A 16,091-nucleotide genomic window follows, 5' to 3' on the forward strand; every position below is an offset into this window, starting at 1 on the left:
TATTTAATGAGTTAGTAATCAGAGTTTGATTGAGACTTAATAGCTGATCCCTTGTCGAATTTGAGTCCTACAACAATACAAACTCCAACCCTTATCCTTGATCCGGATTAAGTTCTCTTCACATTAGGAGACATCATCTCCTTATCCCTTATGCAACCTTTTCGATCAATTCAGAAGATATTGCTGCTTGATCCTTGAGACTTATCTTCTTCACGTGCATCTCACATGTATAAGTAGATAATCACTGTGTCTCACATGATGAACCTGGTCCATGACTGAGTTCATTTGTTAGTCTTCAAAACTTCATCTGAACTTGGGCCAACATGTATACATGTATGTGAGATACATGCGTGATACATGTTTGATACATGTGTCGCGGAAGAATTTTTTGAACTTGATTTGATTACGAGTTTTGATACAAAATCAGTCCAAATCAACTCCAATCTTCCTCAAATTTTGTATTTTGACTTATCTATATGTTTCAATGAATTTCAACTATACTCATGGAAAAAGATCCTTTTTTGCTTTGAGAGAAAGAACCTTATTTATTTGGTTTTCAATTTTTATATGTGTTTGGGTAGTTTTGGTAAGTGTATGACTAATGGCTAAAAGTTAGTAAGTTGAGACTTATTTGGACATTTGTGTAAGTTTAGTGTTCCTTTTTTGTCCTCTTCCTTTTATTTGGGAAGAAATTAAAAAATAAATATTTTTGACTTCTGCTATTAGATTAGCCACTATTTGAAACGGAATAATAGGAAAATATCCGCTCTTTAATTGGAAATTAAAATTTGAATAAAAAAACCCTCTTCCATTTGTTATGGGCGGGAAGAACTTGTTGCCGTAGTGTGTGTCTGTGCTACTCAACTGGCACACCACCGATAACCCTCCACAACTAAAAAAGGGGCACTACCAAATGGTCTCCACAGTTTCCTTAATGTCGAGATTTGATTATCCAACGCTCTCCCGGCAAGACATCATCGCTGTATTAGCCGAATCTCAATTAGCCATCGTCTCCGACCACGATCTCCTTAAACCCACTCCCGACTTCGTCATCAACCTCTACTCCACCGTTCTTCTCCATGTCGACTCTCTCCAGTTCAGTACATTTCTTCCACCCCAGCCTCCCCACCTCGGGCAAAAGCCCTAATCCTTTTCATTATTTTTCTGATTTTTTTTTTTTTTTGGTTGCTAGGGAAGATGATGACCAGGTGGATTTTTCAGCTCTGGAGCACCTAGAGAACCCGGATGTTCATGTGGACTCGTTTCGGATCATGAATTTGTTTCATAAGATACGGGAGACGTTGACTACTTTAGATTGTCCCGAGCCATTTACTCTCAGGGATATAATCAAGCCTGACCCTGAACGCACCAGGTTCTTTGTTGGTGCCATGCTCAATTTTTCTCTTCACAGGTTCATTTCTCTCTCCCGTTCTTTTTTTTTTCTGGAACAACTGTAGCCAAATTTAATTCGTTTTATTAGTGCTGAGGCAAACATATGATTTTTCTTCTTAATATGTCCTTGATAAATATAGGGACACTAAATTAAGTGCTATAAGTCCGATTGTGGAAGAGCTGACTCTCATTGATGAGCAACGACGAGCTTTGGAGGCTAGAATATCTGAGGTATCTCAAGTTGTAAAAACTTTTTGACTGGAAGCTTGTTTCTCAGAGTTGCTCTTGAGTTACTTACACTGTGCCTCGCAGATAGATGAAGAGATTGCAGAATATACTGAATCAAGAGAAAGGGAGATGCCTCTGGTTCAAGAAATAGAGTCTAATGTTAAGGAACTGAGGCAAACCATTTCTGGTCTTAACAATCACCAAATGTCCTTGAAAGCCTCATTAAAAAAACTTAAGGAGAGGACTAAAGAGATGGATGAGAAGGTTAGTTGTTTGGGCTCCTTCTAATATCATATTTTCTTCACGAAGTGCTGATTGTCATGGTGTTGCCTTACTTTACTTCTTACGTTTTCAGGGTTCTTTTTAGTCCCGTCAAAGATTTATATGCTAGTAGAAAATGTAGAGAACTTCTACTACCTTTTATTTTTATTTTGTATAATATTATTATGAGATGAGTTTAAATGAAGCGACATGGTCAATGGGGATTGGTATTACCGACCACAACTTACTTCTAATTGAAATGTAGTTTTGATTGTATAATAGTAGTGTCTGCGCATCTTATACGCACCTCGACTATTTCAACAGGTATTTGCTACTTCCCAACAGAAGTACCGAGTAACTCTACCTACCAAGGTTTAGTTAGATGGCAAATAATGTCTAATGCTTTTGTGTCTCTGTTGGCATTCGAACCCTGGTCTTCCATGATTTTTGCTGATCTCATTGACCGCTAGGCTATACCCTTGGTCCGGTTGTTATTATTCAATACAAGCTAGAGCGTTGCTCTTCGCTAGTATATTTGAGACTTTAGTAATATTTCCTCTTATCTACATTTTCCTCCGGGCAATTTAAATGTGATTACATTGATATTTTAATATTTATTTAGGATTCATGCTGGTTCCAAAAAGATATTCTCTCCGTCCCATTTTATGCAATACAATCTGATTGAGCACGGAGTTTAAGAGAGAAAGAAAGACTTTGAAACTTAGTAGTGCAAAACAAGTCATAGAAATTTGTATGGCTATAAATCATATCACTAAGGGTAAAATGCGAATTTCAAAGCTAAATTGTTTCTAAAATAGAAAGGTTCTATTTTTTTTGGAACAGATTGAAAAGGAAAGTGCATAAACTGAGATAGAGGCAGTATCTGTTTCTAAGCTAATATAACATTTGCATTTGCGCCTCCTTCCAGATTTCTAATGCAGACTTTGCGTTGGTACAAGCTGTTCATGAAAATGCCAATTTACGTTCTAAGATTGTCCAATCTCCGGTTAAGCTTCAGGTATGAGTTTTATTATGGACCCTTGAGCTTGTTTAAATTGAGTATCTGCGTCAACTATATCTTCTAGATATCTTGTTCCAAGGATGTGATTTGTTATTTGTCAAGGCAAGGGTTTGATGACATTATGCATGCAGGTATATTTATTTCGAATTCAATTACAAATATGACTGTTTACATGCTGAAGCTAAAGTTTCTAAACTGGATTTGTTTGCTTTTATTTTTCTTTGGTGAACCTATGACATATCTGCCTGCACCAGTTGTCTAGTGGTAGTATAGTACCCTGCATATGACATATCTTCCTTTGTTCTTTTCTGCTGGTTAGATTGAACTGGACTGCACGGCGCAAGCTAAGGTTCATGGTTGAATTGTTCTAGAAGTACACGGTCAAAATTGTTAAGCAGTAGACTTTGTTTCTGTGTTGGTAATTCAAGTTTTCTTGAAAATTTTGAATCTCTACTTTAGTAGCTAAGCTTTCTCGAAGAAGTGCTAAGATTCTCGATCTTTATTTGCAAAAACAATATCACTTGGTTCTTTGCTGCATGTGGCTTGGTTTCAATAACTCTACCTGTCTTTTAGTTAGATCAGTACAGATTCTATTGGTGAGATTAATCACAAAATTTTCTGCACTTGCTCCTCTGATATCAGGTTACTACAGCTTTTCCCACATTTGAAGTGTTATTTTTTTACTATTTGAAATTTTTAGAGAGCACTGGAGGAAAAGAAATCATTTCAAGCTGAGGCAAGGAATGCTGAAAGAGCAGCAATGCAGTCTTTTCAAAATAAAACTTCCATTCTTGAGGTTTATACAAAGGTACTTCACATGCAAAATGCTATATTACTTTCCTACCGTGTAATAACTAATAAGTACTCTATACTAGTATCAATGCTTAACTAGAAGAAATCAAGCGTCCATTTGCTTTCATACTCATAATTTATAATCTTTTTTCAACCTGTTTGAGTTTGTTTGAACTTTGATTTCTGATCAATTAATAACTGTATACATAGTAACTCCTTGATTCTACATTACTGGTTTTAAGTAGAACAGGAAAATCTTTGACAAGAAAACTAGTAATTATATAAAAGAAAATTTGCAGAACTTTTTGGAGATATGTAAAAGGTGGAATTGTGTACTAACCTCTTATTCGAGTGGTTTACTCCTTGCATGAGTGCCTCATGAGTCATGACATCTCCTTTTGCACGAATATGCTACTTGGCCAGGAAGAAACAGCCTATTGGCCAAATCACCCGACATCCCCTTTTGCACGAATGTGCTACTTGGCCAGGAAGAAACAGCCTATTGGCTAAATCACCCTTTTCTACATTGCACGAGTAAAAAGCCACAAACTGTTTAGTCATGCGTCCAATTGATTGGATAATTGTTTACTAGGTCTTAGCAGCTTATTATACGAGGTAAGAATATTTGATTGGCATGTGTGGACAGTTTGCTGCTAGACATGTCGTAAACTATTTCTTGAGAAGGGAAAATAGAAAATTGCGAAAGAAAGAATTTGAGTGAATGTACCGTCTGCATTCAATTTTTCTCATTCTGAAGAAGAGTTTGCTGGGATGATTAGAACTAATTTATGACATGTACACTTGCATGAGAAAACTATTACCCTCATACCAGTTGCATTGAAATTGTTAAGATTTACAACTTTGAGTGGAAATGTTTGGGTGACATTCACTCTCATTTTGCTTTTACTTGTTTTCTTAATTATTGTTGAATCTTGTCTTTTCAATATCAGGCTCACCAAAAAATGTCCAAGCACTTCAATCAGATGCAGGCTATACAGGAGCAGGTTATCATTTTCTGCTGTATTTGCATGACTTGCTTTGAGATAGAGTTTTTCTTAGCTCTTTTGTTTGATTAGTAATTTTTCATGAAGATAGAGTTTTTCTTAGCTCTTTTGTTCAATTAGTAATTTGTCATAGCTCTTCTGTATTTTTTCAGAGGATACCTCTTAATTTCCATTAAAAATTTATTTTACTTGAATGCATGTTTGTATGGAAACGAGTGAAAAGTTAGTTCAGTAGAATGAGAAGGAATAATTTATGGATAGCTAACATGTGTATAATGGGGCTGAGAAATATATATGAATTATTTCTATGTTCAAGTCCATGTATGAAGACTTGAACTAAATCCTTGTGCATTCTCATATAAGATGTCAAATATTCTGAATCTCCGTTGATGACATGGAACTGTCCGAATTTCACATCAACATATGCCCACTTAATTTCTCCTTTTGGTTTTATATTGCTTCCTTTTTATCAGAAAAAAGAAGGAAAACACGACGGAGTCTAAGAATGATTATGGTGAAATTTAAAGTTGTGAGAGTTACTCGCTATAGACCCTGGTTGTCTAGAGTTCTACTCTTTTTTTGTCCTTGATAGTCATTATTCTACGCAAAGCAGTCATGAATCCCTTTACATTTTTACCTAAATAATATGAATGATACTGACAGGTTAATTCAGCTAAATCTATTGAGAAAGATATTAAGGTTCTCAAACAAAAGCTGAGTGACGAGGAAGTACTGGACAAATCCCTTGAAGCTAAACTAGTTGAAAGGCAAGGAAAAGGTAGCCGTTAGCTGTTTTATTACTTTCATCTGTAATTTCCTCTTACCTCCAACGCTAAATTCATATCTTTTCTAGCGGACCAACTGGAAGAATTAAGAAAGCAATTAAAGAAAGAAAGAGATCTTAGTTGTGAGGAGGCTGCCAAAGAAATGAAAAATCTTAATTTGGAAACGGAATCAAAGAGGCATGGTCTTGAAGCAAGGCAAAAAGAGGTGGAAGGTGTGCTTGCAGAGGTACTGTTATCATGTCTTTATTTGCTAAAACAGTATATCTTGTTCAGGTTTGCTCCGTACTTAAATACCACCTTTTTCATTAGGCGGATGCAGTAACTGCAAAAATTAACTCAGTAAGGGAGTCTGGAGCATCTAAATGCCAAGAGTTGGCCCGTCATTGCGAAGAAGTTGTGGCAGAGGTACAATTCCCTCGACATCTATCTTCTACATATTTATTTTGGTAATCCAGATGGGGATTCAAACAATGGGAGCTAATATAATTGAGGCCGATGGCTGTGTTTATATCTGTTTACTATTATCTGGATCTTTTTCTGTCCATCTGTCTGTCTCTGCCCCCCCCCCCCCTAAAAAAAAAAAAAACCCCCCCCTCTCTCTCTCGTTTATTTTCCTTTTGGCGTTCTTCCCTATGGGTTAGCTACACTATAAGCAGATTGCAGGAAGGGCAACTTAGCTAATGTGCTTGTTTGGTTGAGAAGAGTTGGACTTCTGACTCAAACCCTACTAGTCTATGCTTTTTTTGATAAAGTAAGGTATTTTATTAATAAATCGTACCTGTTAAGTAGTTAGTCATGGTTTAGTGTCCCACGTCGGGAAGTAGATACCTATTTTTATGTAATTACCTATATAAATAGGGTTGTACAACACTTTAATCAATATAAGATTTTTCTCCCGTGCATTCTCACATGGTATCAGAGCAATCGTGAGAGATTTATCGTTGTGCATAAATTCCAGCGACTCTGGGAAGAGAAATCAGTCAACCGGAAGTCTTTTCCGGCAAACACAGGTCTGCCGCAACTAAAAATCCACTTTTGGACAGTGTTGTGCAAAAACCAACACCACCACGAAGTAGAGCGGCCTCCGGCGACCAACCCATAAAAAAATCTACGCACGCGCCGGTGCGTGGGGCACCTTCCATCCATTTTTTGGCGACGACTCTTCAGGACAGCTTGTTCCCCTTGCAATTCCGAGCCTACCCATCCAATTCAATCAAATTCCGACCACTTTTATATATTTGCGGCGCGAATAGTGATTTTTCCGGCGTGAACAGTAATTTTCAGAAAAAAAAACTGCTTTTTCCGGTGCAACATTATAATGGCATTCATATCTAAAGCATTTAACTCACAATCCGTTGAATCCAATGCATTGAATCCAATCTAGATTGTTTCTTTACTGGATTATGTTGAGTTCCTTCAGTACAAAGCATGTAAACAGACATCTTCAGGGATAGCTTCCGTTGTTAAAAGAGATAGTGGTGTGACTTGTGTCTCCCAATCTTTAACTTCTAAGTCTTGGGTCATTGATTCAGGTGCATCTGATCATATTTCTGGTAACAAATCTCTTTTCGCTGGTATTTCATATTCTCAATCGCTTCCAACAGTCATAATGGCCAATGGGTCTCAACTCCCAAACCATGGCAACTGCAATAGGTCAAGCAAGTGCACTTCCTTCCTTACCTTTAGATTCAGTTCTTTATGTTCCCGGTAGTCCTTTTAATCTCATAGCCGTTAGTCGCTTAGCCAAATCACTTAAATCTGATGTTTTATTTCTTGATGACCTTATTTTTATACAGGAACGCAGTACGGGGCAAATCATTGGTACCAGACGTGAATCAGATGGATTTTATTATCTTATCCTTGCAAAGTCACATTGACTCACATCTTGTATTCCTTCAATAACTTGTCTTGTTACCGAGTCACCAGATTTATTACATAAACGGTTGGGACATCCCAGTTTGTCAGAACTTCAGAAAATGGTACCTGGCTTATCTCTTTTGTCCACTCTAGAGTATGAGTCATGTTAGCTCGGTAAGCATACCTGCTCCCATTTCCCTCGGCGTCTTGATAATAGAGCCGAGTCACCTTTTACTTTAGTCCATTCAGATGTTTGGGGTCTTAGTCCGGTCAGTTCTACCTTGGGATTCCGCTACTTTGTCAGTTTCATTGATGATTATTCTAGGTGCACTTGGATATTTTTGATGAAAAATCGGTCTGAGTTGTTTTCTATTTTCCAGACCTTCCACGCTGAAATTCAAAATCAATTTGGGGTTTCTATCCGTACATTTCGTAGTGATAATGCCCTAGAGTATTTGTCTTCCCCATTTCAGCAGTTTATGAACTCTCATGGGATTATTCATCAAACATCTTGTCCGTATACATCTCAACAAAATGGGGTAGCTGAAAGAAAGAATAGACATCTTATTGAAACTGCTCGTACCCTACTCATACAATGTCATGCTCCGTTTGCGTTTTTAGGGGATGCAGTTCTTACATCTTGCTATCTTATTAATCTTATGCCATCTTCACCTATCCAGAATCAAGTTCCATTCTCTGTCCTGTTTACCCACTTACCTTTCTTCTGTCTTCCGCCCCGTGTCTTTTGAAGCACGTGTTTTGTTCATAACCTTACTCCAGGAAAAGATAAGTTAGCTCCTCGTACTCTTAAGTGTGTATTTTTGGGTTACTCGAGAAAGCAAAAGGGGTATCGATGCTATTCTCATGACCTCCAGCGGTACCTTATGTCTGCTGATGTTACCTTCTTTGAAACCCAATCATACTTCACAGGTCCAGGTAATCACTTAGATATTTCTGAGGTGCTACCAGTTATCTTTTGGAGATTCAGTCACTATCTTCCATTCATCTTCCTCTACAACTCCAGCTCCACCATCTACTGCTCTAGTTGCAGCTCCACCACCTACTGCTCCAGTTGCAGCTCCACCACCTATAGCTCCAGTTCCACCACCTAGTCCAGTTTAACCTTCTGCAACTCCACCACTCTTGACTTATCATCGTCGTCCACATCCAGCATCAGGCCCAGGTGATTCACGTCCTGCATCAGATTCTGCACCTACTGCGGACTTGTCTCCTCTTAGTCAACCAATTGCACTCCGCAAAGGTGTACGATCCACTCTTAATCCTAATCCCCGTTACGTCGGTTTAAGTTATCATCGTTTGTCATCACCTCATCATGCTTTTATATCATCTTTGTCAACTGTTTCTATTCCAAAGTCTACATGTAAGGCACTATCTCATCCAGGATGGCGACAAGCTATGATTGAGGAGATGTCCGCTTTACATGCGAGTGGCACTTGGGAGCTTGTTCCTCTTCCTACAGGTAAGTCTACTGTTGGTTGTCATTGGGTTTATGCACTCAAAGTCGGCCCGGATGGCCAGGTTGATCGTCTTAAGGCTCGTCTTGTTGCAAAAGGATGCACTCAGATTTTTGGGCTTGATTATAGTGACACTTTCTCTCCTGTGGCTAAAGTAGCATCTGTTCGTCTCTTCTTGTCCATGGCTGCTGTACGTCATTGGCCTCTTTATCAGTTAGACATTAAGAATGCTTTCCTCCACGGTGATCTTGAGGAGTCGCTCAGTCTAGCTCAAGTATTGTTATTTCACAGCAGAAGTATGCTTTATACATTCTTGAGGAGACTGGAATGATAGGCTGTAAACCTGTTGACACTCCTATGGATCTGAATGCTAATCTTCTGCCTGGATAAGGGGAGCCTCTTAGAGATCCTACGAGATATAGGAGGTTGGTTGGCAAATTGAATTACCTCACAGTGACTAGACCTGACATTTCTTTTCCGGTGAGTGTTGTAAGTCAGTTTATGGATTCTCCCTGTGATCGTCACTGGGATGCAATTGTTCGCATTCTTCGGTATATAAAGTCAGCTCCAGGCAAAGGGTTACTATTCGAGGATCGAGGCCACGAGCAGATTGTTGGGTATACAGATGCTGATTGGGCAGGATCGCCTTGTGATAGACGTTCTACGTCTGGATATGGTGTTTTAGTAGGAGCTAATTTGGTCTCTTGGAAGAGCAAGAAACAGAATGTAGTTGCTCGATCTAGCGCCGAAGCCGAATATCGGGCCATGGCTATGGCAACCTGTGAGCTAGTTTGGATCAAGCAGTTGCTCAGGGAGTTGAAGTTCGGAGAAATCAGCAAGATGGAACTGGTGTGTGATTATCAAGCTGCTTTTCATATTGCGTCAAATCCGGTGTTCCATGAGAGGACTAAACATATCGAGATCGACTGTCACTTTGTCAGAGAAAAGATACTCTCAGGAGATATTGTTACAAAGTTTGTAAAGTCGAATGATCAGCTAGCATATATTTTCACTAAGTCTCTTACTGGTTCTCGTATTAGTTACATCTGTAACAAGCTCGGTACATTTGATTATATGCACCGGCTTGAGGGGGAGTATTAAGTAGTTAGTCATGTTTAGTGTCCCACATCGGAAAGTAGATACCTATTATTATGTAATTACCTAGATAAATAGGGTTGTACAACACTTTAATCAATATAAGATTTTTCTCCCGTGCATTGTCACAGTACCAGGGAGGTACTATAGAAGTACAAAAGAGAGTATCAAGTTTGTCTACATAGTTACAGCATCATTGCATCCAGAAATTCCAAAAGAAAGGTTGGGTTGTCTAACATATTAAACCTACACCATGAATACAAAGATTCTAGACATCTATACTTTACAAAGAAGAGTGTTGTATCCTCCCTTTGAAACATCTACTAATTTATTTCCAACCATATAGTCCTCGTGATGCATAATGGACTTCTCACATCCTGGGGCATCACCCAAAGAACTCCAAAAATATTTAAAAATAGGGACCAATTCTGCCAAGTGAATTTGCAATGAAAAAGGAGATGATTGCTGGTTCCTTCTCAAAAAAAGGAGATGATTGCTGGTTTCAATTGCATCTTCACATAAAATACACCTGCTGCAGAGAGAACAGCCTCTTCTCTGTAATGCAACTTGAGTGACGCAAGCATCTTACTATCCAACCAAAGCAAGCTGCTTTAAGCGTTCCTTTGTTCTCCATAACATCTTTCAAGGCCAATTATTCTCCCAGTTCTCCCTGCTCTTTCGTCCTGAAATCTTACGGCATTGAAGTCTCCTCCAATTGCCCATGAAAGTTCTGCCAGATCACTGATTTCTACCAACTCTTGTCACGGTTCTTTCTTCCTTTCCTGTTACAAGGCCCATAAACTCCGGAAAGATACAGCTAAAACCTGTGTTTGATTCCTTCAGAAATACTGTGACAGGGTGGAGCCCAAATAATTTTTCTTTGCAATTCCATCTTCTTATATCCCAAAACACAATGATTCCTGCACTACTTCCTTGTGCATCCATTTCTGCGATCATTTTCACCATGTTTCTTTTTTCTTTGTTGCTTAGTCACATTTCAACTAACTATTTTTAGTTTCATTTGGCAGCCACAATTACTTTCTTTCAGTTCCTTCTGACCTTTCTTTTTAGGAGAAGCACTTTTTGAAGATGGGCTTAGTATATGGATTCTGCTCTTTTCGATTCTGAACAGTAGATCCAAGAGTTTTCTTTGTCTATGCTGTATTTGTGTTACTTCTTTTTTGTTTTACTTAAATTTTCCTTTAGTTATTTGGTTTGCATTGCTTCACTGTAATGTTCTCATTACTAACTTAGGACGCAAATATAGCGTATCTGTTTTTTGCCACGGTGATAGATATCTAAAAAGCAATAGAACTGCATTTTAGTGTCTTCTTGATCATGTTTGATTGATTAATCTTGCTCTTATGTCAGTTTTATCGGCACTCAAGCTCAATCACAGACTTGCTACCGCACACTGAAGTGGACCAGGCAGTTGTTGATTAAAGGAGCTGATCGATTATTCTGTCATTTTTATGGAGTAGAGTAGAGCCGTTCTACAGTAGCAGGTTGGAGTGTCCATATCCCTCTCCATTTTCTCCCTTAGGAAAGAGCGGGAATGGTGAAAACCTTCATGACTCAGATGATATTATGATCTGCAACGTGTAATAACTGAAAGGCATGGGTTGTTGCTCAGTTTGGAAATTCTAATACAGTTGTCTATATTTTGCCTTAGCTTATTCATTTTAATTGCTCGGTTCTTCTCTCAACTTTACACCTCTGTCGAATTCTTCTTATCTTGAGACACAGATGGACGCTCGATTGATTGCGTAGCCTAAATTTCTTTAGTCTCTTCAGATATGCTGTTTAAAACTTTTACCACGAATGAGTCTGGAGTAGTTAAAGACTGAAATGAGAAGCGACAGGCCTTCTGGTTAGGCACCATGTTATTACATATTACATGATATCGCATATAATGTTGCTCGAGGATGTACTGCATGAAATCTTAGCTATCCGTCTTTGGACCATTGGGGCAACTTATTTCTATGTTTCTTACCAAAAATTTTACATTTTTTGATTTACCTTAATAAACATTTTTTTTTACCCGAATCTCCCAACTTTGATTTGACTGTCAAAGTATGCATTACATTAAAATCTCTATCAAATGAGATAGTATTCATGTTTTTATAGTCATTGGCAGATATAAAATGAAATTAATACCCCTTAATATGTCCGTACGCATGGATTGCTCCAGCAAATTCAAATCCTTTTACATCAATCTGCCAAAATGTATAACGGAAAAAGAAGTTGACGACAAACGCCATCTATCTTGATTTAATTGTACTACGTGCAGCTTTTAGTACTAGGGCAAAAATGGTTAAAGAACAAAACAGAAATTGTTTCAATTTTGTATGTCTAATTGATGCATTTAACATTAATTTGCTTAAGTTACGACACGTGATTTGATCCATAAAAGGATTTTCATTCACATTACTTTACAAGTACATTAACTTGACAACAAATAAAGTTTAAAACCGAGAAGTCGTGCATATAGATCTCAAAAGGCAACTTCATTAACAATTCCTTGGAGTTTTTTCTCCAAAACTTCTGAACAAATCTGTCCCATCATATGGTAAAATGACTTGAGATCAGATAGTTGCTCCATTGACATTTTCCCCATTACTTTCCTCGCCAATGCCTCTTTCTCTTCATTCATCTTCAGTTTCTCCAAATAGGATGATGCATTCCTTACTGTTGCTCCCATTTGCATTAACCTTGCCTCTTGCGCCAAACTCAGTGCTGTATTAGACTGCAGAATTGACATAATCAAGTTTTTTTACACAGCTGAATTATGTGATAGAGTCAATAAGTTTAGTTGAACCCACAAAACCCGTCCTAAATCTGCCGTTAGTAGTGCATAACTTTGTATAAATATGGTGTAAAGCTGCTGAGAATCATGTCCTACCTCAAGGAATTCTGCTCCTGCATCTAAGTCAGCAGTTTTAGATGGCTGCATCGTTCGACCTCTTTCATATATATCTCTAGCAAGGGAAAAACTTCTGACTATAATTTTCCTCTTTTTCTCCATTTCTTGATTAAGCTTCAATGGTTTTTGGATTCTATTAATTAACTTCTTTTGATAAGCAACTACAGCCTTCACAAATTCCTGCCAAATTACATTCAACATACTGTAAGAATAAGATATTAAGTAGTATAATATAGTTATATTATATATACACGTGATAATTTCTTGTTACCTGATAAGCAAATGTACATCCAGGATAATCAAATTCATCAGTATCTGATTGCCTCATTCGTTCAGGATGAAATTGAAGTCCCATAATAAACTTACCTTCTGTAGGATTATAAGCATCTGGATCATAAAATCCTTCAATTAAACCATCAGGTGCAAATGCCATAGGAACAAACCTCTGAGCCAATTTTTTAACTCCTTGATGGTGATAACTATTGACTGAAATTTCCATTTTTTCATCTTCTAAAGAATCCTTAAACCAATGGTGCAACGGCGTTTTCGCGACGACGTTGATCACATGCCTATGACCATCATAATTATCATAATCCATATGACTTACCCTCTGATTTTCAGGTAGGTTTATTGATATTTCTTTGCCTATATCTTGTAAAAGGGTGCCCCCACATGCAACATTTAGTACTTGTGAACCTCTGCATATACCTAAATAAGGTATGTTCCTTTCTAGACAAAGCTTAGCTAATCTTAGTTCAATTGTGTCTTTTTCTTTGTCAATTGCAGTATCACTAGCGTGTAATCTCCTGATTTCTTCTAATTCTTCAGAGGAAAGATCAGAGAGTTCATCATTATATAGAGAAGGGTCTATATCTTCTCCTTCACATAGAAGAACACCATGAATTGGCTCAAAACTGTCTAATAACATATGAACCCCTGAAACTCGAGGTACAATGACAGGTACAGCTCCATAACTTACTATAAGATCAAGATGATATTCTCCTGAAAATAAAACAATGATATCAACAAATTTTTTTGCATTTAAATGTGAGAAAAATGAAGAGAGAAAAGACGAAGAAGTAACGTACCAACAAAATCGACGAACTTGTTCTTGCGAACGGTACGTCTAGAGACGATGAGGACACGAGGTAGAACTACTGAGAGATGGGCAGCCATGGCAGTAATATAATTGTTATTGTTTTTTGTATCTAAATTGTAAAAACAAAAGAAGATTAAGGGGTATAATATAGTGAGTTTGAAATTCAAATTTAGATAAAGCTTAGCTATTTAGGGGGCGAGAAATGAGAAACATAGAGTTGAATTAGTGAACGGTTAAGAGAAAAAAGTGTGGGGTTTTATAAGATGATCGTCGCGTAATTGTCTATTAATAGTTGTGTATAAGGTGACTAGGAGAGAGTACAAGATTTGATCCAATAATAAACAACTTTTGAGGATTTGTTAAATACTAATTAATGTTGGATAACACGTGGATAAATGCACATTAATGGAGACTTTTCTAAGACGGGTCAAAGCTGAGGAATTGCTGATGTGGATCTGCCTATATTCGGATAACCTTTCTCCGGCAAAATAAATCAAGTATAGAGATTGCAATAATTTCTCATCAGGACATTTTTGTGAACGAGTGAAAATACCTCGTGCAGTTTGTATATTTCGAAAGTGTTTATATGTTTACACTAGTTAGATAATAATTAAATTTTAAGGAGTCATTTGGTTGGGAAACTAATTTCGAAATAAAATTTGAAATTACATTTATCTCATGTTTGATTATGATTATTAGTTAATATCGATATAAGTTTAAGGACCTCTACTCGATATAATCTTAAGTAAAGATAAGTATCTTTTAGCTATGATTAAGTGATTATACTGTATATATGCAAGACATATCTTTTTCCTTCATGGATTTTGTGCTGAAGTGTATATTTTTGCTAAATATTCCTTGGATTTAAGACTTCTCAAAATTAATTGCTCTTATGATTGATTCCAAGATTAGGCCGACAAGGAGTCTTCTTCAGGTCTTTTTATTAAGTTGCAAAAATTAAGTGGCTCTTCCATTCCCCTGGAGTCATCTAGAGACTGTTATCATAGAGTAGGGTCACCACTTTAATTTTCATGGATTTTTAACTACTATTACTGCGAATTTTCTAGCTTAGTATTGCGTGAGCCTCCACGAGTTTCTTGTTTTGGGTACTTGATCACGCCCAACTATGTCTTCTAAAAGACAAAGCGGTCGTTGCAAATATAATCCGGTTTTAAGTCCGGAGTCGAATCCTCAGGGAACTAACCTATCTATTACAATTCTTGGCAATGCTATTATCAACTCAAACAATTTCCAGATGCAAGATCTTTATCAATAAAGATTGTGTTTTTGTTTAACTACTTCAAATGATATTAAAAATAACAATATGCTAAATCAAAGATAATTCAATGGTAAAAAGGTCTAGGGTATTGATTTCCCCAATTGCTAGTTTAAGTCTTAACTCTTTTGCTATAATCTCGCCGTAATACTCTATGAGGATTATGAGCTATGGGTTATCATAATTATCTCTCGATCAACTACGATAATTTACTAGAGCATTCTCTCGAACTACTCTAGCTGACAATTTGTGCAACTCTGAATTATCCCACCAAAGTTTCGTTATCTCTAACCCCACTTTTAAGTTCAAGTAATGAATCTCTTCAATTACCCAAAAGTGGTGTTGTTCAACAGCAGTCTAACCTAATATTCTTTCTCAAGCAACATAAGGCAATTAGACACGATTAATCAAGGGCCCATTCAATTAAACCATACAAAACGTAGTTGAACAATCATATAATAAACCCGGCTCGATTATAACAAAGTTGAGTCAAAACTTCATCCAACAATTGGTTCCATCAACCCTAGATCAAATGTTTAGCTACTCATAACAGAGCAAGATAAAACTACTAAATTGTTCATAATGTGTAATTGCAATAAATAAAAGGAGATAGAAAAACTCTAATGTTTGGTTGATCTTCTCACACTTGTTCTTGCCTCCAAAGTAGTCTAAAAACAAGCTTGATCCTTTCTTGGGCGAGCTTTTTGAGTTTATAAGGGTTTGGAATAAGTTTTTTCCGAGTTACACTTTGGTCCCACAAGTTCTGGGCATTGCACAGTTCACCGCGGCCGCGGCGCGACCGCGGTGAGAGCCAAACGTTCTGCCTCGCGTTTGTGGCCTGCCGCGGTCCCACCGCGGTCCACCATGGTCGCGGTGGATTCAA

The 16,091-nt window shown here is 37.5% G+C and overlaps 2 protein-coding genes across 2 annotated transcripts; one reads left to right on the top strand and one right to left on the bottom strand.

Moving 5' to 3' along the window:
- Positions 1–795: 795 nt before the first annotated feature.
- Positions 796–11,616, top strand: LOC109237373 (probable kinetochore protein NUF2). The gene is made up of 11 exons (XM_019403669.1): positions 796–1,095; positions 1,193–1,411; positions 1,533–1,623; positions 1,705–1,884; positions 2,810–2,899; positions 3,603–3,710; positions 4,645–4,698; positions 5,362–5,476; positions 5,552–5,709; positions 5,793–5,888; positions 11,282–11,616. Exons 1-11 carry the CDS (start codon positions 914–916, stop codon positions 11,351–11,353), a joined length of 1,365 nt encoding a protein of 454 aa, XP_019259214.1. The 5' UTR covers positions 796–913; the 3' UTR covers positions 11,354–11,616.
- Positions 11,617–12,243: 627 nt separating this feature from the next.
- LOC109237374 (protein NtpR-like) lies at positions 12,244–14,210 on the bottom strand. Its single transcript, XM_019403670.1, has 4 exons — positions 13,922–14,210; positions 13,105–13,835; positions 12,813–13,013; positions 12,244–12,656 (listed from the first exon to the last, which is right to left on the bottom strand). Exons 1-4 carry the CDS (start codon positions 14,007–14,009, stop codon positions 12,405–12,407), a joined length of 1,272 nt encoding a protein of 423 aa, XP_019259215.1. The 5' UTR covers positions 14,010–14,210; the 3' UTR covers positions 12,244–12,404.
- Positions 14,211–16,091: the final 1,881 nt, after the last annotated feature.

The sequence above is a fragment of the Nicotiana attenuata genome, unplaced genomic scaffold (genome assembly GCF_001879085.1).
Source record: "Nicotiana attenuata strain UT unplaced genomic scaffold, NIATTr2, whole genome shotgun sequence".
Taxonomy (NCBI): domain Eukaryota; kingdom Viridiplantae; phylum Streptophyta; class Magnoliopsida; order Solanales; family Solanaceae; genus Nicotiana; species Nicotiana attenuata.

Excerpts from the sequence above, each read along its gene's own strand:
- LOC109237373 (XM_019403669.1), top strand. The coding sequence starts at position 914 with ATGGTCTCCACAGTTTCCTTAATGTCGAGATTTGATTATCCAACGCTC. Across the intron at positions 3,711-4,644 it reads TTCTTGAGGTTTATACAAAG|GCTCACCAAAAAATGTCCAA; the intron begins GTACTTCACATG and ends TTTCAATATCAG. Across the intron at positions 5,889-11,281 it reads GCGAAGAAGTTGTGGCAGAG|TTTTATCGGCACTCAAGCTC; the intron begins GTACAATTCCCT and ends CTCTTATGTCAG.
- LOC109237374 (XM_019403670.1), bottom strand. The coding sequence starts at position 14,009 with ATGGCTGCCCATCTCTCAGTAGTTCTACCTCGTGTCCTCATCGTCTCT. Across the intron at positions 13,836-13,921 it reads CAAGTTCGTCGATTTTGTTG|GAGAATATCATCTTGATCTT; the intron begins GTACGTTACTTC and ends TTTTATTTTCAG. Across the intron at positions 12,657-12,812 it reads CAGGAGCAGAATTCCTTGAG|TCTAATACAGCACTGAGTTT; the intron begins GTAGGACATGAT and ends TCAATTCTGCAG.